This window comes from Monodon monoceros, unplaced genomic scaffold, assembly GCF_005190385.1.
Source record: "Monodon monoceros isolate NGI ecotype Baffin Bay Population unplaced genomic scaffold, NGI_Narwhal_1 Super_Scaffold_8, whole genome shotgun sequence".
Lineage (NCBI taxonomy): Eukaryota > Metazoa > Chordata > Mammalia > Artiodactyla > Monodontidae > Monodon > Monodon monoceros.
The window spans coordinates 27,570,961-27,597,449 of record NW_021703785.1 but is presented as its reverse complement, the minus strand read 5'-3'; the positions used below and the strand labels follow the sequence as shown (position 1 = coordinate 27,597,449).

Below are 26,489 nucleotides of genomic sequence, written 5' to 3'. Positions count from 1 at the left end.
AAAGCAATTTAAATTTTTATTGATTTTGTTTACATAACATAGAATTAGCAACTACAGTAGTTGCCACTTTAAGTGACCTCAGAAAAACAAAATATATAATTATTTTACATGGTTATATTACAATTTTATAAAGTTAGCTACAGCATACCCATGCTTTGTTATAAACCGTATTCCTTTGGCCATATGTTGTAAGCTGTCAATACTAACACGCACCCATATTAGCAAATATAAAGGAGAAAACAGTCTAAAATCGCTTATAAATCTTTTAAGTTTTACATCCATGTTAACATTATTTTTGTCCATTGTTATATTATACAGTCCTTAATACTAGAAAATACGTTTTAAAGTTAAACAGTAGCACCTTTTCCCATATTGATTTTATTTATGCTAAGAAATCATGCTTGTTTCTTACCAACCTTTGTCAGTATGTTAAAATTTTGAATCAAACATTTTTAGAAAAGCTACTGAACACAATTTCATTATAAATAATGCATGTATATACTATTTGTGTGCAGTTTAAAATTTGGCAAGATGATCACAGACCACAACTCTGACAGGGAGAAGGAAAGGGCATTATGATGCAGATGAGAAACAAAATGAATGGTAATAAAATGAGCTCAAATTTAAATAGGAATAAAAAATATATTAACAAACTGAAAACAGTAGTAACCCAAAGTTAATTTAAAATCCAAAGTTTGAAATGTCTTTCGTGATGACAAGCATCTGAAAAAGTGATTGGGAAGAAATTAATAAATAAGCCTGGGATTTGTAAATAGATTCCATGTGGCATGTGAATTAATTACTGTCCTTTCATTCTGGTCCCATTATTGGGGTTTTGGTAGCATCACGTTAGACGCTGGCAGAAAACAACATTGCTCGCTTATTCTCAACATGTGGCTGTGGCCCTGGGTTACCAAAAAAAAAAAAAAAAACCACACACATACAAAAAAAACAAAAAACAAGGGTAGAAACTCTGTTATATTTTAAGACAGAGTTAAAGCTCTTGGGCCCAATTTGTTCCTGAAGCCACTGTGAGAACATTGCACTGTTTTGCTGGAACAGAATCAGGACCTTTTGCATTGATATGACGGGCAGTGACGAACATCAGGCTAAGAAAGGGAATCTGTCCCCGTGGGTTTCCTCCCGCCCCATCTCATTTCCTCTGTCTTCCGTTTTCTCTTGTACATACTTTCACACACAGCTCATCCAAGTTAACCTGAGGCACTTTGCTGGGAAGATGAAAGAATTAGGCAAGAATGCACAAAGTAAGAGGTTCTTAACAGTCTCAAAAAGCAGTTTTGCCTGTAAGTGATAGGAAAGCACCACATCCAGAATTCTTTTCTATTAGTTATTTACACAAATAATATAAAAATTAGTAATAAGCTTTACAGGTAGCTGTTACATTGACTCTAATATTAATCTATGATCTTAAAAATAGTGTTTTAACTATCGTATGATACATTGCCAGAGACGAACTTAACTGCAGCAGGGGTGAGAGAAGATGCTGCTTTCTCCTTTGCCATGTGGACACTGCTCCAGGCAACTCACATTCTGTCCATTATGGGGTTCCTGGCATCTCTCCATTGTAAAGGTATGAACACTGGGGCCTGCCCTTCCTTTGATCATCTACACGTTGTGTATTGTAGCTAAGTATTTACAGATGACAAAACTAAACAAATAGCATTTAAACTACAATAGTGAAAGAAGAAGAATGTTTTAATAATCCTCAAAAAAACTGTAGGTAGTATTTTCTTTGCAGAGTGCACGAATAGGAGATTTCAAAGCAGTGTTTTGGGATGACATTCCAAACCTCCTCTCTCTGTCCCTTTGTGACATTTGATCTTATCTGAATGTAAAGTTAATATTTTCAAAAACCTCAATCTCTCTGATACTCCCTCCTGATCATTTAAATATGTCTCTAACATCAAAAAAATACAGCTGAACTGCTTTCATATTTTGCCTCCAATTACAGTCCAACCAATGGTGTGAGACTATTAATAGAAAAGGTCCTTTAAAAGATTTTTAACATTTTAAATTGAGTAATTTAAATTTCATTTAAAAATTCTGTTTCGCAGCAACACATTTATCCTTTGCATCCGATTCACCTTAATATAAAAAATAAACATCTTTAATAGGAATTCTGAGTGAGCGCAATTTAAACGTAAGTGGTGTATGAACATACCAGAAGTTCGGAAGAGCCACACTGAAGTGCTGACTGTAAAGGATTAAGTGCTTTCAGAATGAGGCTTTCTTAATTCTCATCGCTTTTCTTCTCATGCCGTAAACAGCTCATAAAATGTCATGAGTAACTCTGAGTGTTAAGAAAACAATCACTCTTACATTTTTACATCGTTTTGTGCAAACACACAGTTGTTTTGTTTTGTTTGGCGGATGCCTCATTGTTTTAATGATTTCTGTCCAAAATAAAGAAAATGAATATTCCTTCTTTCAAGATGAGCTGTATTTATTACTGGAACGGAAGTTGTCATATCCGTGATCATTAGCTTTGAACTTTAAGCACGACTGCTTTTCCTCCAAGGACTGCTTTTCTTCAAATGACTGGCACCAGCAGCATAAGCATGACTGTACAAAACAAAGTAACTCGTTATAAGTTTACATCAGTTACACTATCACAACCCTTCCTACTCTCCAGAATTCTGGCTTTCTTTGCATGATATGCAATTCTGCCAATTTCTCTCCATGCCCTCTTATTTTCCCCTTAAAAACATATAACTACATAAGTAGTATATGATAATTCTTTTAAACTAGAAAATACAGAGAAGAAAAAATGTACATAATTAAACTTCCTCATCTTTTAATTCAAATTGAAAGAGAAAGCCACTCTTAATTCTTGATACTTACTCTTGATTACTTGAGAAATACTTTTAATATTTGATAAATACATAACTCAAGACTTTTTCCTATGCAAATGGAAATATTACCACACACATATCTACAACGTGACTGTATATGTGCATGTTTGTGGAAGTGTGTGTATAATTATGTTAATAAAACTGGACTATACATACTACTCCATGGCCTTGACAGTGACGTAAACATCTTTCCATGTCAATAAACTTAATATTACATCACCATTGTTTTCAGCCACGTGTTTAATCTCATGTGACTTTTCAATACTGTTACACAATAAGGTTGTAAAGTAAATGTGTCTCAGTTTTAGTCATCCAGATTTTTTTCTTGGATTTTTAAAAATCCTGTTAATTCTGTTTGTTTTCTGAGAATTTATATGTATAAGAAAATGTGAGTTCCATTGCTTTCTGTTCTGTAAAATGAGGGACATGATCTGGGGACGTTCTCTTCTAGCTCTAAAATCTATGAGTTTATGAGTAAGCAAAGAATTTTATAGACTGCCTTTGATCTTACAAGGAAGCTAAGTTCTCGGTTTTCCAATAATGAACTTCCAGTGGAACCAAGCAGAACCAAGGCACCACGCCCTCCAGTACAAAACCCAGCAGTTAATAATTAGGACAATAGAGCCACAGACTCAGTGTCTGATGCACATTCCCCAGTTGTTGTACAGGTACGGTAACTGCCACCAGAGGGAAAAAGCTAACTCCATGATGACCAGACTGTAACCATGACATAAACTGCATCATCCTGAGCAGTACTGAATCTGCGGCCAGCACAGGTCCAAGAACGAGCCTCAAGAGAATGGGATTAACATTATTGCTCATAATAATCTGTATCTTGGTGGGCGGTAGAATAATTGTAGCTTGCTCTGCCCGTATATGTAAGCACGCAACTACAATAAAATTGTCAGCAAAGAGATGTTACAGACCCATGTTGACATCTTCCACTCTGAGAATATGGCGTCCCATGTCAGCATGAAGAAGTTACAGAAGATAGACCTTTGCCTCTAATCCCATAGAAATGGAATGGTGTTTGACATTGGGGAACTGAAAGCAGCTCTTTTGCCCCTTTCCTGTTTGCCCATTTCTGTTCCCCTGTAACCTCGAAAGAACCTAATTATAGGAATGTGATCACTAAGCAATTGAAACTAATTCCTGACTTATGCTCTCCTTAATGCACACCATGCCTTGTCTAACCTGTCGATTCTCTTCCTAGATAAAAACAAGACTAGCTGTCTACCCACAGTAGCCCCCCCTAAGCAATCCTGCATGCAGACCACTCGGGCAAGATAACATCTGAAGAGAGAGCCAGCCAGTCTGTCCGCAGGGGAGAGGCAGAACCCAACCTCCTGCCTTGATGATTCATTGAGATTCTTCCCCCTCCATTTTTCCCTTTAAAAACTCATGGCTGAGCAGAATCTTTGGTGTTGGTCTCTGGACACGAGTCCACCATCTCCCCAGACTGCTGGCTTTTCTGATTAAAGCACCTTTCTTTTCTACTGACACTTGCCTCTCAAATTATTGGCACATGAGTGGTGAGCAGCTGAATCTGGGTTCTGTTACACCAGGGACAAGTGAATCATTCCCACATAAGGGAAGGGAATATTTTATTTATGCTAGATTGTTGAAGGAGTGAATGAATGGATGGATAGATGTTACACACAAATGCAAGCAGGCAAATGAGGAATAATTTCACATATTCCACATCAAGGAGCACTTCTCTGCTATAGAATGAAGGCAGAAAAGTGGAGGTAAAACCTGAATTAAACTGCTTTGTTTGACTCGTTATTGTCACCTCTGCATGAAGAAGAAACTAACTTAGTTATAATCTACAGTGTGCTGCATAGTCCAAAATCTTCCAAAAATGGGAACAGTGCCTTTAATCATGTGTAGTTCTTATTTTATCATGTGATATTTGTCAGACATCAATGCATGCAATTTTTATTCATTTTCTGTGTAACTCTATGAGTAAAATTGATTGGTTGAGGCAGTAGGGAATGGTTGACTGGGATTTGTAGGCAGAAATCAATTATAGTGATTTATGAGCAAAATTCACATTTAAAAAGAAACGTCTAGGGCTTCCCTGGTGGCGCAGTGGTTAAGAATCCGCCTGTCAAGGCCGGGGACACAGGTTCGAGCCCTGGTCCAGGAAGATCCCACATGCCGCAGAGCAACTAAGCCCGTGCACCACAACTACTGAGCCTGTGCTCTAGAGGCCCCGAGCCACAACTACTGAAGCCCGTGTGCCTAGCGCCGGTGCTCCGCAACAAGAGAAGCCACTACAATGAGAAGCTCGCGCACCGCAACGAAGAGCAGTCCCCGCTCACCGCAACTACAGAAAGCCCATGCGCAGCAACGAAGACCCAACGCAGCCAAAAATAAAATAAATAAATAAATAAATAAGAAAGAAATGTCTATCATGTAATACTAGGGGAAACTGCAAAACAATTGACTAGATCTCTTTGGATAGAAATATTAATAGTTTGGAAGGGTTATATTTGATGCCAGATTAAAAAGGGCTTTTGATTTTCAAATACTCTCTTACCTTAAAGCAGTTTTTGAATCTTTTGCTCACCAAATACAGAGCTATTGGGTTAATACAGGAATTCAGGGAGGCCATGTTGATGCCAATGTAGTCCAATACCAACAAAAAGCTGCAAAAAATAATACAAGACATGTCTGTAAAAAAATATGCTGCTATGAACATACATTCTTTACAGATTTTTGTGTTTCTGTGAACAAAAAAATTAGCCATTTACAATGGTTTTGACTTTATCACTAGTCTTTGCCAATTATGATCTCTCTCTCTCATTCTCTGTCCCTGTCATCGCCTCACCCCCCATGCCCAATTCTCTCATTTAAAATGAAATCTCAGGACTTCCCTGGTGGTGCAGTGGTTAAGAATCCACCTGTCAAGGCAGGGGACACAGGGTTGAGCCCTGGTCCGGGAAGATCCCATATACCGCAGAGCAGCTAAGCCCATGCACCACAACTACTGAGCCTGTGCACCTAGAGCCTGTGCTCTGCAACAAGAAAAGCCACCGCAATGAGAAGCCCGTGCACTGCAACAAAGAGTAGCCCCCGCTCGCCGCAACTAGAGAAAGCCCGCGTGCAGCAATGAAGATCCAACGCAGCCAAAAATTAATTAATTAATTAATTAATAATAATTTTTAAAAACGAAATCTCTTTTGGAAGTGCTGAGGCTGGATGAAAAGAAAGGATTTACAAAGTGCAAAGGAGAATCAGACCTAACGCTTTCAATTGTGCCACTCACTCATTTGGACAACCCTGGCTCTGCATTCCCAGTGCTCTCCTAAGTCCCTTTGCTTCTCCCTTGGAAATAGGAGTAAAGGTAAAAAGATGGCCATCTTATTTGCTCCCTAAGGATTAGAAAAATGGTACTCTCTCTCTTGCCAATGAAAGGAATCAACGGACAAACTTCTGAATGGCATTTATTTACACAATTATTTCTATTTTACCTTCCTTACCTCAATAGTTCACATCTATTGGGATCATTCCGATCATAAAGAGTGAGCTTCAAAATCCTGCTGAGGTGAAGAGGAAGCCAACACAGGGCAAAGACAAGGACCAGGCAAAATACTGTTTTGGCCACTTCCCGTCTCTGAAATAAAACCACAGTCAGACACTGAATAGATGCCTCATTATAATCACAGCGTTCTCGCTTTCCAAACAAAATATTTAATATCGTTTACGAAAAATCAGTGGCATTTGTAAAAATTCAGGACACTGAGCTTTAAACTGAATAGCTAATGTGAATTAGACAGAAAATGATTAGAGATTCATCTTTAAAAGGTAATGGCTCTTTTTACATCTTTTTAGACTATGTAGAATATCTCCAGATAGATAATATAAAAAATATTCTTTGTGTATTAAAAAATACCAGCACAAGAAAAAGGAAGTATGCTGTGGTGTATGATAATTTTAGTTTCTTATCACCATGATAATTTTCATATTCATAATCAGGATTGTAATCATGAGTCAGCAAATATTTCTATTTTCTTACCTGCTTTAAGTGATCATTTAAAGCAATTTGCATGCCACTCTTCTTTCTCAACATTTCACAGGTCATCAGGGTATAAAACAATGCAGTGATGGCCAATGGCAAGCAGAAATAGAAACTAAATAGCCACCAATCTTTAGCTGTCTTGTAAAACTATGGGGAAGAGAGAATGTTATACTTAATAGTCCTCTGTAAGAAAATCTTACATATCAAACGTTAAATTAAAAAATACTCATCAGGGAGAAATTATCTTCTAAAGTCGATCCATTTTATAAATACTATGTAGAATCTTACAGGCCACGTCTGCTGAACAAATAATTAAATCAAATGAAACAAACTTTTCCTAAAAAGCATTTCAAATCTCTAAGGAAGTGTGCTATCATTACACATAAAAATGTAAGTAATTGGGCAAAATTTTAAATATTTGGTAATTCAAATGTTTTTGTCTTCACATATGCAAGTTATCCTTAAGGAATTCTTTGTGTGAAATACCACATCTGAATGAGTAAAGATATCCTAGTGTTTATGGGAGTTTTTCACTTTTTAACAAGTTTGTTTATGGGAAAAGCAGGTAGGAAGAGGTCTATATTAATCATTTACCTAATGGATGTATACATCTAACCTATCAACTAAAAATCAAAGCTGCTTGTAGCATGCTTTTTCTCTTATTTTTTTCTGCTTTTTTTTCTTTTTTCTTAAAATTGTTGTTCCAGATATGTCTGTGTTGGAGTAGAATTTACGTAATCTGTGCAGTACTTTTCTCATTTTAACTAATAAGAAACAAGAGGGCTTCCCTGGTGGCACAGTGGTTGAGAGTCCGCCTGATGCAGGGGACATGGGTTCATGCCCCAGTCCGGGAAGATCCCACATGCCGCGAAGCGGCTGGGCCCGTGAGCCATGGCCACTGAGCCTGCGCGTCCGAAGCCTGCGCTCCGCAATAGGAGAGGCCACAACAGTGAGAGGCCCGTGTACCGCAAAAAAAAAAACAAAAACAAAAAAAACAAGAAAACAGCAGTCTCATTCTCAATTTCACATTAATGCCCCTCTTTATTCTTTTGTTTACCATGATCTATACATATATTCATAAAGCTTTATCTCGTCTTAGGTGTAAAATAGAAAATAATCATTGGTGACATTTGGACCAGCCCCCTTTGCATTAACTCCTCTTAACCCATTCTGTTGGGAAGAGCCTTTTACACTTAGGATCTATCTTCTGATGACCAGTATTACCATTCTTTTCCTATTTCCTGATTAAAAGCTCTTGAATAAATGGCCAAGATGAAGTTCTTTGCAACGGCAGCTTTCCCTTTAGAGAGAGGACAAGCTTGTTATTCATACCAAGCTTCACGGATTCACATGGATCCTGATCAATCCATCCATACCAGGGCGACTTCTACTTGATCGTTCCCTGAGCCACACACTCGCTCTGATGACTGCTGTGCTGCTTCATACAGAATATGTAGTAGCTGCCAGTCCTTATGGGAATTTGAGTAGAAAAGCTATAAATTCAAATCGCTTCTCTCATGTAAACTTGGTTTATCTGTATTCCTGAGCACCAGGGGATTCTTGGAGAAGTAGTGACCCAGCTTCTTGCAGCCTGAGTCATTAGTCACCGTTAACCCCACAGCCCTAGGACCTACACTCTTAATTCATGCCAAGGACAGTCATACATCAGTAGCTTCCCAAGAAGAGGAGATCAGGGGAAAAACAGCTAAATATTTATAAGTCAACAACAGAAAGGGGGACAAAAGAGTAAAATTTACCTGCATGAAAGCTGTTTTCTGAGTGGGATGGAGCAAACAGATTCTCAGATAACTTCCTTTGTAGTCAGTGGTAATCATATCAAAACCCACGGCTTCAGGGACAGCCAGGACCACGGAGACCACCCAAATTAAAACAATTTCTACTGCTGTCCATTTTGGAACCCCGATTCCTTTAATTCGACTCCAAGAAGCAACAGCTCGATATCTGAAGAGTAAAACATAATCATTTGCCAAGCTGGCAGAACCTAGTTTTATTGAATTAAACAGTTTATCTTCTAAGTAGCATAGCAATCACTAGGATAGCAGTCAGGATATACCTGGCTTAGATATATGCTCTTACCTGTCAATACTTAGAGCACATAGACTCAGCACAGTGATTCCCACAGAGGCCTTCTGTATGAAAGGCACCAGCTTACACATCTCAACTCCAAAGGGCCAGTCCTCGGCAAGTAGCTGCGTTGAGGAGACACGAAGCTCTGTTAGGGAGATTTTCACAGGGCGCCCTCTGAACTGTATGTATCACTTAGTGGAGACAAATGAACATGTAGAGTTAAAATAACAAATTCCAGTTCTTATTCTTTTTCTCATAGACTACTCCTCTGAAAAGCACTTGTGTTTGATATCTGGAACAAGAAAGTGGATTGGGAATAATGAAAGGGCAGCCAGTTCAGGAGAATTAGCTATACACAGACAGTAGCTTAGGGTCAAGGTCTCCTCCACTGCAGGGCCAACTGGGGCCAGTTGCTTAAGTTCCCCTTATAAGATTGGGCCTGCAGTGCTGAAAATGCCTCTCATACTGTTATAGAGTCTCAAATACTCAGCTGGTGGCCAAATCAAAATAAGGTTAACTAAAAATAGGTGACATGGGACTTCCCTGGTGGTCCAGTGGTTATGACTCCACGCTTCCAATGTAGGGTTCCATCCCTGGTCGGGGAACTAAGATCTCACATGCCATGTGGCATGGCCAAAAAAAAACCAACAAAAAAAGACAAATGTTTCTTAACCAGAGAGACTAGACGACTCCTATGGAGAACAGTTTGCGTGTTCGTGTACTTATTCTTCACTCTAGTCAACTTGACTGGTCTGTAACTCGGCACACAGCTCCTTGAATCCAGCAGGCACACTCCTTCCTTAGGGCTTCACTTGAGGCTCTTCCTTATCCTGGAAGGCTTTCCTCCCACAGATCCACTTGGATAACTCCTTGACCTCCTTCAGGTCTTACTCAAATCTCATCTTTTCAACATGACCTACCCTGACCACACTATTAAGTATAGGAACTGGTCAGGCCTCCCCATCTCCCTCATCCTACCCCACTGCCCGTTTCATCCAGAGCACTTATCAACTCCTATTGTATATATTATACCATACTTGTTTGTTTGGTTAAGTTTTTGCTGTCTGGAACCCCTAGCCCATCAAACAGAAAAGAACTGCAATTGCCTAGTACAGCTCCTGACACACAACAGATGCTTAAATATTCAGCCCCCTAAAATATATAGGCAGTGGCTATCCAGCGAGCAAAAGACCTAGTTCTTGGTACTGTACATATATTTCCGTTTATCTGACTTCAGACTGTGCAACCATCTATTGTTAAACTCAGTGATTTTCTTTTTTAGGACAACTGGGTGTGCCCCACCCTGGTAAATGAATCACTTTAGGTAAACATCTGGGTCGAATGTTCATGAGGTTTTGAAAATAAAGAAAAGTATTTCAAATCTACGTGTCTGTGTGTGCGTTTTAATGTTTTAAAAAATAACCTTCCAAAAGTGAAAACTATTTTGAAACACAATTGAGTCTTTCCGCTCTTTCACTCGTGAAGGTTCTTTGTGGAGTTTGTCATGCTGGGTGATTGTTCTGTAACTAGAGTGGCACCCAAAGCTGAAATGTGTGTTTCAGTACGAATATGACTCGGAGCTCCAACATGGAACCAATTTCATTTCTAAGGTAGACATGAAAAGTTACACCGACATGTAGAACAAATGTTGGCATACTTACAGCCAATATGCTTTTTCTAGGGTCTGAAAGCCTGCAAGGCCAGGCAGGCAACACAAGAGTGGAGGAAGCCAGGTGTAAGAAAGTCATTGGTGTCAGGAATAATAGGGAACAGAGGGGTCTGGGGTAAATCCTGTCTAAATGGAGCTGCTGCTAATAAACTTGATGTGATTTTTGCCAAGAGATCCCCAATACAAAAGTATCTTGATTTTTAGCCCCAAATTGGAATTTTTATATGAAATCTCACAATTTATAAAAATTGTCAACTAATTCATATTTAAAAAAAAAACCACTGTCAGATAACATTGTATTAACAAAATATTTTTATGTGTCAGACCGGCCTCTAACTTGTGACCTCTGGATTAATGAGCTGACTTATAACTCTGCGTGTTCATTCATTCATTCAACAAATATTTATTGAGTACCCACTATGTGCCATACACCATTTGGAGTACAGAGTGCCTATCAGTGAACAAGGCAAACTCCCTGCTCTCATGGAGCTTACAGTCTAGTGATGGAGGCAAACACAAAACACATAAATACTTAATATGGTGTCACACAGGCGGTGTCACCATATTGAAAGATTATGGTGGAATTTAGGGAGCTTTCTTGATAGGCTTCTCAGCAAGGTCTCTCTGAAGAGGCAACCTGCAGTAGGGACCTGACTAAAAAATGTAAGCCATGCAAAGAGCATTCTAGGCAGAAGAAAGAGCAAATGCAAAGGCCCTGAGGTCAAAAGAAGCTTAGTTAGAGGAAGGGACAGCAAGAAGGCTCTCAAGGCTGGGGTCGAGTGGTCCAGGCCAAGTGTCTAGGAGATGTAGTTGCACAGGGAGGAGTCTGAATGGTTTTTTTTGTTTTTGTTTTTATTTTAGGAAATCCACTGCAAGATTTTGAACAGGGAAATGGAAAATGGCATCATCTTATTTATGTTTTTTAAAACATCACTCTGGGGACTTCCCTGGTGGTCCAGGGAATCAGCCTTCCAATGCAGAGGACGCAGGTTCAATCCCTGGTCAGGGGGCTAAGATCCCACGTGCCATGGGGCAACTAAGCCCGGCATCTACAGAGCTTGTGTGCTTTGGAGCCTGCATACCACAACTAGAGAAGCCACCGTGCCGCAACTAAGACCTGTGCAGCCAAATAAACAAATTAATTAATTAATTAAAAAATATAAAAAGATCACTCTGGAAGCTCAATGTAGACTAGAATGTAGAGTCAAGAAAGGAAGCTTTGATGAGAGATTGTGGGCTGAAACTTGCGGTGCCGTGGGGCTGAAAAGAATGGGTTATATAGACTGGATATGTATTGAAAGCAGAGCTAGCAGGACTTGTTGATGGGTTGGATATAAGATATGAGGACTCAGGAAACTCAAGGAGGTTGATCATGTGAATGGTGGAGACATTGGCTGAAATGGGAAAGAGCCAGGGTCCTGCAAGTCTGAACCAGCTATGAACTCAAGATGCTTTAAAAGACTTGCCAATTACCCTTGGAAACGTAATAAAAAGATTCCAAACAGTTAAAAGAACCCTGCCAGACCTAGTTTGGTACAAACTATCCAGGTAATATTCTGTCTAATCATTCTGATTGCCTTTATATGTATTGGGGTGGGGGGTAGGAAGCAAAACTAACACATATATGGTACTTACAAGGGACTAGGCACTATTCTAAGCCCTTTACACATGGTATATCATTGAGTTCCCAAAGCAATCCTATGAGGTAGTGTTACTATTACCCCCATTTTATAGGTAAAAAAACTTAGAGGCACTTAAAAGTTTATTAACTTGCTTTGTTGATTTTAAATATGCCCACAAATTCTTTGATACTCCTCCCTTCAAAAGGTGAAGCCTCATTTTCCTGCCCTTGAACACGGGTTGGACCTAATGATTTGCTTTTAGTGAATAGAACGTGGTGGGTGTGATGATGTGTGACATCTGAGACTAGTTCATAGAAGGCATTATGGCTTCCTCGTTGCTCTCTCTTGGATCATTCATTCTGGGGGAGCTGCCGTGTCAGGAGAAGACTCAAGCACCCCTATGAAGACTCCAACAGGTGACAAGGAACTGAGGCCACCTAAAAACGGCTGGCACTAATTTGCCAAGTGTGTGAATGAAAAGATCCTCCAGCCTCAGGCAAACCTTCTGATGACTGCTGCCCTCCAACATCTTGACCCTCATGAGACACCCTGAGCCAGAACCACCAGCTAAGCAGCTCCTGAATTCCTGACCCACAGAGAGAGTGTCAGGTAATAAATGCTATTCTTCAAGTTGCTAAGTTTGGGGGTAATTCGCTTCTCGGCATTAGATAACTAACATATTTGTCCTTGGTCACTCACTTAAGTAAGTAATAGATCCACATTTGAACCCACGTGGTCTGATTCTAGAATCTATAATGTTTTGAAGAAGCTGATCTTAGATGAAAAGTGTTTAGAATTAAATCAATATTAGTATTTTAAAGCCCATAACTATGTGTCAAACAACGGTAAAGTATCTAGATGTAGAGTAAAACTTTCTTCTAACCCCCCTGCTATTTTATTCATCTACTTTCCAAAAATTCAGATAGTGTCAAGTGTTTTCTTGTCTTCAATGATTTCCAAATATGCAAATATTAGTATCACATAGGTACAGCCATCAGATGACTCAAGATGAATGAGTGTCCGGTCACTGAAGGGAGAGAAGCCTGGCCAATGAAAATGAGCTCTGCACTGAATCCAGGCCCTGTTTTGAGGTTACTATTGTTTTTGGCTCAGCCTAGAAATTGGATGATTGCTCTTCATACCAGTGGGAGGCCTGCAGCCCAACCTCTGACCCAAGTTATCACAGAGGACAGGGAAACACAAACTGAAAATTGTAGCAATTCTCTTCAAGCTCAACACAGAGATAGTCAGAAACCTAATCACAGCTGAGAGATTACGGTTTTCTAATCTACCCTTCTGAAGGGAAAGAGACTGAAAAAAACCTCTTCATCATTTCAGCTCAGACCTGAATGCTGCCAGTCCTGAGAGGCCACAGAAGGTGGGGGGACGGAGTGCCCACTTCTATTATTTTGTAGTCAGTCAGAAGGATGACTTTGGCAACCTCTGCTTCTCTGATCAGAAGGCTTTGTGGGGACACCAAGAAGCCTGACACCCTGTGACAGAGACCACACCCACTGCTGATGCTCACCTCTGTCTGAATGGCCTCCAGCCTCAATGCCTTGGCAATTTAGGGCTTGGAGCTTATTTAAAATGCAAAAGATGTCAACCTCTTGTTTAATAATAAACAAAGCCCTGGGTAGGGGAAAAGCTGTGAACTTAAAAAAAAAAAAATCACTCTCAACCAAGATGCCATCTTTAAAATTTGGTGAAAGAATGTTCTTAGAGATTTTTATAATTCCTGGGAATTAACTATTTCACTGTTTCTTGACAAAAATAATGACATCCAACATCTATAATTTGAAGTCCGACAATACAGCTTTCTTCTTGGTAGAGCAAATTGATTCTCCTTTATTGCAAGAGGAGGCAACTCTAACTTTAAACCCAACAATAATACATTCTTATTCCTTATTTGCAGTTTTCCCCGTTCAATTAGATAATTTAAGGGCACGATCTGAATACTGAAGACAAATCATGCACGTAATCAAATCTCTCTGATCGCAAAAAGAATGTTAGAGGTCCATATTGTTTCTAGGTCCCTGCCACGTGAATTAAATTTTTAGGTCCTGTTTAAAACTAAGTTTGAATATATATTACCTACCATTTATCAAATGTGAGCCAGTCAGAAAATACTCCCATAACTGACATTGGTTTTCACATGGTGATGGCTCATCCAAGGAAGAGCTTTTGTTAGTGTTGGTCCTAGGAGCAATGTGGTGTCCATTTGACAAATGGTAGCCTGTCCTCATGCTGGCCCCTTTCGCCTAAGGCTTCTACTGCTTCCCTAGCACATTTCTTTTGTATGAGTAAAGTAAACACAAATAAATAAATAAACACTAGATTGAAAAAAGACTTGGTCATACTGACTACAAGGTTTCTACACGAGGATGGCCATGATTTCATAACTTTATGTTGAAACAGCTGTTTGAGAAAGGAAAAAGTCAACAGAATCCAAAAAATTCTTTTATATCATATTTAAAAATTATTTTTATATTAAATATATATTATATAATTTTTAAAAAACTTCTAAAAGGATAAATAACATGAACAGAAAATAAATATCCTTTCTGTAAAAGTATGATTAAGTGAGTCCTACAAAATCTCTCCAACTGGGGGATTTATATTTTTCAATTCTTTTTGTAATTAAAAATTACATTCTAGAGAAATTAAATGGAGAAAATCCTATTAATACACACCACTCTTAATGCCCAAAGGCATCTAGCCCCGTAGAGTTAGGAAATGCCAAAGTTAACCATCTTGCACTAACAAATGTTCAATAGCCTCATTAACCATATATACCATTTTCCTTTCCTATTTTTTTTTAAATTAACAGTATACACTGAGCTTTAACTGTTTCTTTGTTTCAGAATATTCTACAACATTTTTAGTGCCTAGCACAGTGCCTGGCACACAGTGACTGCTCATTAAATGTTGTTGAACAACAGTGAATGAATGAGTTCATGGACAAATAAATGAATTTGATCATAAGGCAAAAATCTTGTGATAAAACTTTTGTCATGAACTTTTCAGTTCTCATATTTGAAACAATTTCTTTAGAGAATTGGGATGACTATGCATTTTATATATTGATTGATTTTTGTATTGTCTAGTGCATGCCCTCCTCCTTTCCAGATGATCAGGTCTTCTTGACACATAGAGCCAGGGCCTCTGGGATTGAGGCGTTAGCTCTTCTCTTGGACTTCTGCCTTCCAAGCAGGCCGGAAAAGGTGGAAAGCAAAATTCCTCCCCTCCCCTCTCTCCCCTACTCAAACCTATCAGGGAAACGACTTTTAAAAAAACAGAACCTACTGTTTCTCACTATCTGATGGGATTCAGTGAGGTGCTTTAGTTGTAAATTTGGTGGAGATGGACTCTGGAAGCATAGAGACGCTGTAAGAGACGGTCATTTAAGAAGGTAGGTGAGCAACACATTAAAAATGACAACTAAGGTTGCTTTGCCGGATTGCTGTCTGTTCCATCTGGTGATGAACTGTGAACATTTCTTTCAAATGACTGGCATTACAGAAATGTTTTTACAGTCAGGGTCAAAAGAAGGAAATAATGGAGTGGTTGTGTTTCACAAGTTTGGGGAAGGGTGTATTCTGCTGTTTTATCTGTTTCCTGTAGCAGATAAGAGTTTTTCTGCGATTGAACTGGCGTCTTAATAAGACAGTACACCCTCATTCAAGGATATCCCATGTCCGATCTCCCTTTCTTTTTTCTTATTCAAACATACAGTGAGAATTTAAGCTGCTGGTCAAGTGCATAGACAATATTTTCTTGACATACCTTGCACCCGTGCCCTTGGGGACGAATATCAGTTACCGGTTCCATCCTGGGTCCATTAAAATGCACTTAATCACTTAAAGATTAGGCCATGTGGGTTAGAATATGTGGGTGAGGAATAACGTCAGCTTATCCCCCAGGGGTACCATTTAAATACCACAATATGAACAGTGCCCCCTGGAGTTGTTCAAGGCAGAGGCCCTGTCCTAGGAATCTGTTGTGTGCACACTGGCAAAGGGAGGGCTTTCCACTGCTCTGGAAAGATTCCTATCACTTGCTGAAATAGAAGAATGACTCCATTAAAATGAATTAAGTTTCTGGAAACAAAATTTTAAGAGAAGCAAAGAGATAGAAAAAAGATAAAAAATAAATATGTCTTAGAGAAACTTAAGTTCACCTTAAATATATATCCCTACTTTTGTTACAGTGAAATTTATTTCCAAGTCTGTAACAGGCCAATAAATAAATGGATTGCTACTCTCCTATTACCTGAACTTAAAAACTTATCCACAGTTTGTGCTTAAAACCTTTCATTGACATGTCACATATTTTGAAAAGATTCAACTAAGAGCATTAAGACGTGCTATTCACAAACCTAGCTTTATGGTCAGATTCACTTAGCTGAGCTGGATCTTCTAAGATCGCTGTGACACCTGAAGAAACTAAAGAATTATAACCTGATGGCCTCATGGCTCAGAAAGTGACTCTCAAACTTAAAGAATTCAACAAATCTTATTAAGTATTTTCATGTCTTACTTAAACCTAATTCTATCCAGAAAATGGCTTATGGGATAAGCTATGGTGAGAAAGCGTTTGATTACCATGGAATTCAAAAGCCCGTTAATATAATTTGAAAACACTGTGTGAGGGGGAAGAAGATATGTACAAAGTAAACATCCAGAGAATAGGCTTCCTCCTTTCTGGAAACCATGATGAAGCTAAGGAGGAGAGAAATAGAGAGGGGATGCGAGTTAGGTGGTGAGAATATGGCTGGGAGACTCAGGGACAGAACACTGCTTGATAAATGCTTCTGTCAACTTTGCTAATAAACTTCTGACTCAAGAACAATCCTCTTTCTCTCTCTCTCCTACCATCCCAGTTTGGCCGTTTTCTTGTTCCTTTACATTTTCACCAGAGAATCTATAGGGAAAGAGAAATAATCAATCTCTAAAGTAAAAGCACTGGAAAGGAAAAAAGTCTGAAATTAGAGAAGTTGCCGGCTAAGGTATATCCATACACCGTGCTCAGCTATCTCCCAAACATAACCAACCTCTTCTTAACTTTGCAAAGTCCTGAAAGAGAATGTTTCACATCATAAATTACCTCTAGAATCTTATTTCAGCTCAGGCTTTAATCTGTCAACACCCCTGAGAGCACTTAATCATTGATTAGCATTTGGCATGTTTCTCTAAAAATCATCAACTATAGCGTATTAGCCATACCTTATATGGTTTTCTTTGGAAAATGAAGACCCTGGCTCCCTGGCCTTGAAACAACATGGTCTTGGCTGTGTCATCCTCTTGTACAACTATGGAAATGCCTTCAATCTTGAACGATTCATTTAAAAATGAGCAAAGAAAAAAATGTAAAGCCTTTGATAGATAAGCCTTACCACATTGAAAGAAACATTGCCTTGACATTTTAAGAGCCTTGGATTTATGGAGTGACCGAGTGGCAGATCAAAGGCAAACACAGGAAGCACCCTCGAGTTAACCTGGGGAACATTTCATTGCCCAAGGCCAAGAGTTTGCCCACCATTTTGTCACAGGCATCCATAGCCAACATGTGAAGCGGTGAATCAGAAATAGGAAGTCTTGAGTGTCTGGGCTATTTGACATCTGCTATTGACCTATTATTCTGTTATGGCCAAAAAGAACAAAATTTCCCCCCCTTTTTTTGGACAGTTATAAAAATATGAGTATAACATCTTTTGTCAACAAGCATTTGTCTGGAATTGATTGTTGCAGGCACTATGCTACGTGGGTGTTGGGGGGTTAGCTTTATTTATTAATTGACCCAAGGTCATGCAAAGCTAATAGTCTTACTCTTTATTAACACTTTTAAAATGTTAATACTTCAAATGTGCTTAATTAACACTCCTTAAAAAGTTTGTTGCTTTAAATAAATGAACCTCAAAGGTATCTAGGTTCTGTTTTGGGTACAAAATGCTTCTGCTACTAAGATGTCTCTAGACATCACAAAAATGTCACTAAAATATCTCAGTTACTTAACTGGAAATATGCACAGTGTTATTATCTTGGGCAAAATTAGACTCCCCTACCCAAAGATACCTTTACTTCTTCTATTGCTCTATATGCATAAACCGCATTTACTAATCAGAAAAGTATAACTTTGAAAGTTAAGTTTGCTGGTCCTTCATTCACTTTTACTTCTAACTATGAAATTAGTTAATTATATGCAGACTTATTAAGTACTAGAAGTAGTCTAAGACTGGATAGTGAGAAAGGTGATTTTGTTCAGAAAGACAGCTTTGATTGTGTTACAAGCAGGAATGTCTGACTACGTGACAAGGTCACTTCGCTCCAAACTCACTTGAGGGTTCAGTGAAGCAATTCCCATTTTGACATACCAGCACTTTAATGTTACACGTACCCCACCTTAAGTAGTTAAACGTTAAAGGTCAGTAGCTATGCTTCTCAGAGCTATGAAGGCAGCCTCTTTGACTCTAACAGTAGCCTACGAAGTCTTAACAAGAAAACCATCTAGAGGCACTCCAACGGGTCACCAGCTCAATTTTTAGAAAGCTCTCCATCACCACTAGACATGTGATTATACTTGGATCCTTGTCAAAGTCTGCCCACGTAGATATCTGTCGTCAGTTTCCAAGGAGATTTGTTTTCAAACTCAATTTGCTTACACATAAAGGAAGCTATATTTATGTTATTTATTATATTTATATTACATTATATTTATGTGAACTATATATATATTGAGTCAGTTATTCCATGCAAATATAGTACAAAGAGAATGAACTTGTTATAATTTAAAAACTCATTGTTTGCTGAAGCATTTTTAACTTCTTAAGATGTTAAGAGAAGTTAAAGAAATTTTAACTTCAACCTGCAATCAAGGCTTGTTAAAAATCACAGCTAAACTAAACCAACTAAACAACCAACCACCAACAACAACATAAACAACTTCACAGCATCTACAAGTATACCCAGCTCTTCCTATACAGCTTTGACATTGGTGCTACTCCAACTTACTCTAGGCTCCTATAGGCAACAATGTCTAGATTACTCCATTCATTTTAGTCTACACAGGAATGGCACAGTAAGTAGCTTGTGAATAAGGAGATATTCATCCTCACATCAGATGCTTGAACACTGGTTTTGGGGTCAGGTTCATACATGGACCATGTAAATACTGGCATAGTTACCCATGTATGTATTAAAGATAGACATTGATACATATATATGTATATGGAGATGTTACATAAAATAGCGATTCAAACTAAGAGTACAACAATAATTTTGGGGTACAGTATGGCAATATCTATCAAAATTACAAATGTACATATCCTTTGATTCAATCATTCTAATTCTAGAAATTTACCCTTCGGATATAGTCACACATGTGTGCAAAGCCACATGGGCAAAGATGTTATTTGTAGTCATGTTTATAATGGCAAAAGCTGAAAAAAGAAACCCCAAGTTTCCATTCTTATTCACACACACACACACTCACACGCGTCCTAATAACATTTATTACTGGCTTGCTTTGTGCCAGGCACTGCGACCAATGATATTCACCTATGTACTTATGCATCTATACATTCTTTATAACATTTAATATATTTACATATGCATATGTATACATCTATATTTTTAAACATCCTTTTTGGACGCTTGCTTTTTCGTTTTTCATCTGGATGCTCTTATGTAATGCAGTGACAGCCCTAGTGTGTGCTGCTGAGAAGGAGAAACGAGGCTTTTATTTCCAGCAGGTTCTCATGATTATCTGAAGCTCTTTTAGAGCTTCGATTTGCTGAGTCTCCCACAACATCGATCTATCAGGATTGCCTCCTTGACACAGGAGCCCTGGTGAAAAGACTGTCTAGAAGTTTCCAGAGAAACAGTTCCCTGAGGGAGTCAGAGCAGAGTAGACACATTTCCTGGGCTTTGTCAGCCCTCACAGCAGCCTCTCCCTGTGAAGTCCCATCCTGTTCTACAGCCGCATCAAGGAACATGGCTTCCAGCCAGATCTATGACATTTTGTGGTTTGTCCACTTTACTGAACTCCAGATTTACTGAAGTCCAGACTAATGTAATAGATTCACGTTGATGTTTCTGGGCCTGTGGGTAAACCAACAGAGGAGCTGCGGGATTCTATGAACCCTCAGAAATTGTGAATGTACATTATAGTATCTATTAATTATAATGTATATATAAATTATCTATTTATATATTAATTATATATAACATATAAGATGGATAATTAACTGGATTCTCAAGAGAATAATAACATCCCACAAAAACAAAATTAGAAATTGCTAGTTTAGAGATTCAAGTCCCCCACTTTAGGATAAATTTAAATGGCACTCATAATTCACTTCAATTGCTTTGTATGAAGTATAATACTTGACTCCTCTGAAATTATAAATGCATTTTTTTGTAACTTATATGGTGTCACAATTATTTAAGGGAAAATGGCTTTTAACTAGCCCTGGATTAGGTGTTTTTGTAAATAAAGCCTTTAGAATAACAAACAGTGATATCAGTATTATTCATTACGGATCGTCTGAAAGGGATTTCAGGAGATAGAAATCTTCAGGTGACTCAAATTAAAACTGAAAATGCTTACCAAGTATCCTACTATGTAGTAGTGAGTCCCATAATTGCAGCACTGCACTGAAATGAGGTCCTAACAATACCCCAGGTTGGAGAAGGGCAATCGATGCTCATCTCACTCTGTGCAGGGGGCCAGGAGGACCACGGGTTCTAGGGCCAGAAGGCCTGGGTTCAAGCCCTAGTCTCATCACTTTCTAGTGGTGTGACATCGACCTTCTAGTGGTGTGACATCGAGCAATTTACTTCTTTACCTCTCCAAAATGTAGTTTCCCCATAAAACAGGGGTGATAACAATACTTCTTCCATAGGGTTTGCTGCAGTGATTTAATGAACTAAACCAAGTACTGAGTACATAATAAATGGTAGCCATTACTGTTATACCTCAAGTGACACATATTTATGCACAATATAAAAATAAACCAAAAGCCACTATGTAGGATTCACTGATGGCAAACCTAGTGATGGGACCTAATTCTATGTGATGGATTTGTTCATGACCAAAAAGGATGATTACATGGCCAGATTTGTAATGACTCAGTTTGTTTATTTCAGAAATAGAAACACAGCTTTAACAGACTGAATGGTTTCAGGCAAAACGTTGTAACTTCCTAGGGAAATCATAAAGGAATTTGAAAGGAAAGGAAAAGCTGTGTGTCCTTTGGGAGTAGGATAGTCTCTGGCTTATCGAATGTAATAATTTAGCCAGACAGAGAAAGATGGTTCTGGAAGAGCTGTGACTTACATCTGATCTGGAGGCAAAATGCCCTCAATCCAACCTTCCATACAGCACTTCATCTGCTGGCTGACTTAGGAGGGTTTCTAAATGGGCTGACCATGTGGGGTTTCCTGGGACCTTCCTAAACAATCTTTCACAAAACTCTGTGCAAGCCTAGCAAAACTAGATGTAATCTCCCTTTTCAGAAGGATCTTATTACTTATTTAAAACTTCTCACAACACCTTGTACTCTAAAATTTCTCAAGTCAGTTTTGAGGAATTGAATTGAAATTCTCCTGCCACATTGGAATGGTAAGACTTAGTCTGTAGGACTCCTAAAATGGGTTCCTTCTGGCCCTAATGGAGCTGTGACTGCATTTAAGGGACCCATTTCAGCCTGTGCTTCTCCCAGGAAACCCTCAGAGTTCACAAGAGCTGGTAGCCATGCAGGAATTTAAGATTTCATCTATTAATCCCTCATTTCTGGGAGTGTTGCCTTCTAGGACCTGGATCCTAACCCAAATCCTGTCTCTAAACCTCAGAAATCTCTAGAATTCCTTAATGTATGCCTTGTTGGATTAGGATTTCCAGAGATTCATAAAAGGCAATTTAAAGGCATGCCATCTGGTGACTTCTCCTGCCACAAAGATCAAAGTATCTCCCACAATCCTTTCCTAAACCAACATGCCTTTTCTTTCCCTTGTACTGAGCCCAGGACTAGCTTTAGGCAAATCCCCAAAGTACATTCCCGGTCCCTTACACTTTTGATTCTGTTTTTATGCATGACTTCCTATTGCTGGTTACGATGAGGAAGCAGAGTTTTACAAATTTGCATCGCCCTTTAAAATTTTCCAGCTCTTTCACTTAGGCTATTTTTCTTAACACCACAAAACCCCAGTCGGTGGGCACTAGAAACTTTATTGTAGAGTTGAGGATGCTGAGGCCCAGAGATGTTGGGAAGTGTCCAGAGCTTCAAAGCGGGAGTCAGAGTGTAGGGGTTTGCGTCCTGCCATAGCTCTTCAAGCCCGTTCCCTCTGATGCCTGCAGTAATCACATAATGATGTTAGCTACTGAAACTGTTAGAGACTTTGTGTTCAGTGTCCTTGGTCTTGTCCACAAAGTCATTGATGGGGTGCAGTTTGCACTTTGGAACCTGACAGATTGAGCCTGATCCTCCTCACCTCCATCACTTACTCACTGTGAGACCTTGAACATCCTGTCATCTGTTAAATGGAGTAATGTCTACTCATGGGTTGTCAGAAGGAGTAAAGGAAAGTAACACATCTATCTCAGCGCTTGGCCCATCGTAGGCATTCAGTAAAGGGTAGGTACAGTATGGTCATTCACAGCAGGTGAACTAACACAGCAGGTGTTTTCCTACTCTCCTGTCTGGGTCTCTTTCTTCTAGACCGTTTGTCTCCTAAAAACCTATTTGAGCCCTTCTACTGTTAGGGTCCTTTAAGAAAATGCTTCCCAAGGTTAGTATGCATTTGAATCGCCTAGGTATTTTGAGATGCAGATTCTGATTTAATAAGCCTGGGCTGGACTTGCAGTTCTAACAAGTTCTCAGGTGATAACAATCCTGCCAGTCCATGAATCATCAGTTTCTGAGTAGAGAGAATGTACCTTGTGAGCTGGATTTAGGGACAAGGTCCTTCAGGACCAGTGGTTCTTAAACCTTACGTGCAGGGCTTGTTAAAATACAAACTACTGTGCTTCACCCAGAGTTTCTGGATTAGTAGGGTTTGAGGTGGAGCTATAAGATGTCATTTCTAACAAGTTTCCAAGTTATGTTTATGCTGCTGGTCTGGGGACTATGCTTTTTCCAGGCTTAGCAGTGGGCTACTGAAACCAGAAGGCTATTTGGTTCCAATGATTACTGACTTCTAGGAAGGGACGGATCTTCGTGACTAAGCTTCCTGCAAAGGCTCTGGCATCTCCCCCTTCCTAACGGTGTGCCCTCCCATTGTGATATTAGCAGGCACCCTTTACCTTGTAGACATTGATGGGGATATCAATGACGATGTGCAGCAGGTCTCCCAGGGCCAGGCTGGCTATCAAGATATTAGGGCCGTTTCGCATGCACTTGTTCTTGTAAATGATTCTCAGCAGTGTGGAGTTTCCGATGATGCCCAGCACGAACACTAGGCAGGACACCACCGTGTTGATGTACTTGAAAGTCTCCTTGATCTCGATGGGTCTTTCGCACGGGGGCGGGGGAAGGGTGCGCGGTGGGGTTCCCGCCATTCTCGCTCCTTTCGGCATCTGCGGAGATGCGGACGACCGCTGCACGCTGGCGTTGGAGCCCCTGGGCCAGGAGGTCTTAGTTGGGGGCGCCATTATCTCTCCGGCCCCCAGAAGTGGCGGAGTGGCCCCGGCCGGCGGGAATCCCCTCTCTTCAGCCTGGGCCCCCACCACGCCGCAGGCAAGGATCAGCGCCAGCAGGGCGCGTCCGCACAGGCTGGGCAGCGGCTGCATGCTGCTGCCTGCTCCGGGGGAGTCGGGTGGCCACTCTTCAGCTTTCAGTCTGGAGATCAGCAAGGGAAGGAAGACGGGACACCCGGGTCAGCTACCCCAGCCACGCCCCTGCAAGCGGCTAGCGCAGAGCGCAGCCGCGCCCGCACTATCCGCGCGCAAAAGTAACTCAAGTTTGCGCGCCAGTGGGGGGACTCTGGCCCGTGTGACCCTCCCGAGCCCGTCTCCTGCCCTTCCAGAGCCAGCTTTCGCTGGTTTTTCTCCCCTGCGTTTCCCGAGGGGTAAATGACTCGCAGTGGGGTGGGGTATTCTGGAAGGGGTGTGACAGGGAGGAAAGGATGGGTGTCTAGAGCAAAGCTTTGAGCTCCTGTTGTGCCCAGAGGGAGACGTGTGTGTTCGTTCTGGCTAAGGGCGCGTGGGGACGGGGGAAATCAAGGCACCTAGAGGCCAAGGGATGTGCCAGTCTCTGCATTTGACTCCTCAGGAACCCGGATACCCTGTGTGTGGACGCCAAGACTCCTTCCTCCCCGCGGGTGAAAGCAGCTACTTCCCGGCTGCCTGCGCTCGGGCTCCCCCGGACCCCCCACGAGTGTGCCGGCTGACTCGGAAAATCTCTGAGACATCTCAGTTCTGATTGGGGGAGTATCTGCATTAACGCGGAAGCTTCTGTGCCCTCCAAGTGGCTTCAAACACTCACGCGCTCTCCTTCGCTCCAACCCCATTGTAATTCGCTGTATCCATACATTAAAAAAAAAAAACTAAAAAATCCCCAAACAAGTAATCCAAGCTGAAGCCCCAGGATAAGGTTCAATCACTGATTTTAATTCAACACCAAGCCAGAACTTTTACCTCGCGGACCGGACGCGCCAGGCGCAGAGGGACCAGCGGGGACCTCCTTCCCGGGACGCACTTGGCTCGCAGCTGGGTTCCAGGCTACCCTGGAGCAGAGCGCGCCTCCCTTCAGCTGCGGGCGGATCTGGCTCTGACGAAACGCTGAGGGAATGCCTGACCGTGTAGCCTCCGCAGCTTGCTCGGGATCCTTGCTGTCCCTAGACAAGTACCTTTATTCATTCGTCCCTTCCCCATCAATCACCAACAGACTCCTCCCGCCTCTTGCGACCGCGCGGCAACCTTTCCCCTTGGGCGACGCCTGCACTGCATCAGCAGGACCTGCCCGCGACCGCAGAGGGCAGTCCTCGGCCCGCGACGCGTCCTGGGAGGCTGTGGAGTTGTCATGGTTCTCAGTTCTTCAGATGATGAGCCTAAACCAAGGGCAAGTTTTCACACACCCCGCGACGCTCGAGGCTTCAGACTAGAACCGGGCTCTGAATTAAACGTGTTTCAAGCCCGCTAGGACTTTTCAGAGAAAAGTATCCCGCCGTGATACCTAAACCTTGATTAGTTGTTGGGAGGGTGGGGGAGAGGCTGCTTTTGTTTTGCCCTTCAGTTTCAAGTCCGCATGGGTCCCCACCCACACGGAAGAGCACGATCCTTTCTTTTCAAGCCCTGTCACTGCCCTAGGAGAGAACTAAAATTCCTCCTTCATTTTCTCTAGCAGAGGCTCTTCTCTCTTCCTGCCATCTCTTGAAGTGTTATTGTCAGCCTATCTCTGGATTTCATTACTGTCGAAGGACCCGATACCTATAGGGGGCATGAAAATCATCAGAGAGCTGCCGTTCAAATTTAGAATATTTATTTATGAGGCAGAGCCATAAACTCCTCCTATCCATACTTGAACTCAATTTTTAAGGGGTAGAAAGAATAATAATGACTGACAGTTTTGGCCAGAGATTGTATAAAACAGAAGTCAGAAATCCGGGCTGCTCCATGTACACTGGAAATTACTCTGCTGTCCCCCAGTCAGCTAAGTCCCTGTTGGATCTGTGAAATTTCAGAGGCAGGAGGAGCCACTCATTGAAGCAATTCACAGTAGAGTCCAGGTGGCTCATTCTTGGCTTCACAGCTGGTTAATGGCGTAGGTGGGACAAGCATCTTGGATTTTTTGTGTTCTATGCAATGCTTTCTGGGAAAGTCGAAGTAGAAAATCAATTTCTATTTTAAAAAGGTGAACTTTAAGTTTGAAATGTGGTCTAAAGTATATGATTAAGGAATAATGCTAAAGGAATGAGAAATATGGTTTAGGGTTATGAGTGTTAATTCCAGTGCTAATTCCAGTGCTGGCTATTTTGAACCCAGTACTCATCCTCCTTGTCTTGGTAAAAACAAGGTCAACATTCAGTCGCTTCAAAGCTGAGCCGAGTAACAATATAGAGTGTTATGTGAATGAGGAATTACATGCATGCATTTGGAGTATGAATACTCTGCCCTGTTTTGAACCTGCCCTTCTTCCCATCATACATAGAGCCCTACAGGGCCATTTTCTCTTCCCTCCCAGTTGCTGTCCCATCTTCACTACTACCTCCATTCAT

General features: G+C 40.6%; 1 protein-coding gene across 1 annotated transcript; it reads right to left on the bottom strand.

Moving 5' to 3' along the window:
- On the bottom strand, nt 1–25,220 carry EDNRB (endothelin receptor type B). Its single transcript, XM_029210484.1, has 8 exons — nt 24,910–25,220; nt 23,578–24,112; nt 8,995–9,107; nt 8,655–8,859; nt 6,895–7,044; nt 6,359–6,492; nt 5,416–5,524; nt 1–2,583 (listed from the first exon to the last, which is right to left on the bottom strand). Exons 2-8 carry the CDS (start codon nt 24,061–24,063, stop codon nt 2,449–2,451), a joined length of 1,332 nt encoding a protein of 443 aa, XP_029066317.1. The 5' UTR covers nt 24,064–24,112; nt 24,910–25,220; the 3' UTR covers nt 1–2,448.
- Nucleotides 25,221–26,489: the final 1,269 nt, after the last annotated feature.

Excerpts from the sequence above, each read along its gene's own strand:
- EDNRB (XM_029210484.1), bottom strand. The coding sequence starts at position 24,063 with ATGCAGCCGCTGCCCAGCCTGTGCGGACGCGCCCTGCTGGCGCTGATC. Across the intron at positions 8,860-8,994 it reads TGTGCTCTAAGTATTGACAG|ATATCGAGCTGTTGCTTCTT; the intron begins GTAAGAGCATAT and ends TTTACTCTTCAG. Across the intron at positions 2,584-5,415 it reads GATTCAAAAACTGCTTTAAG|TCATGCTTATGCTGCTGGTG; the intron begins GTAAGAGAGTAT and ends TGTTTTGTACAG.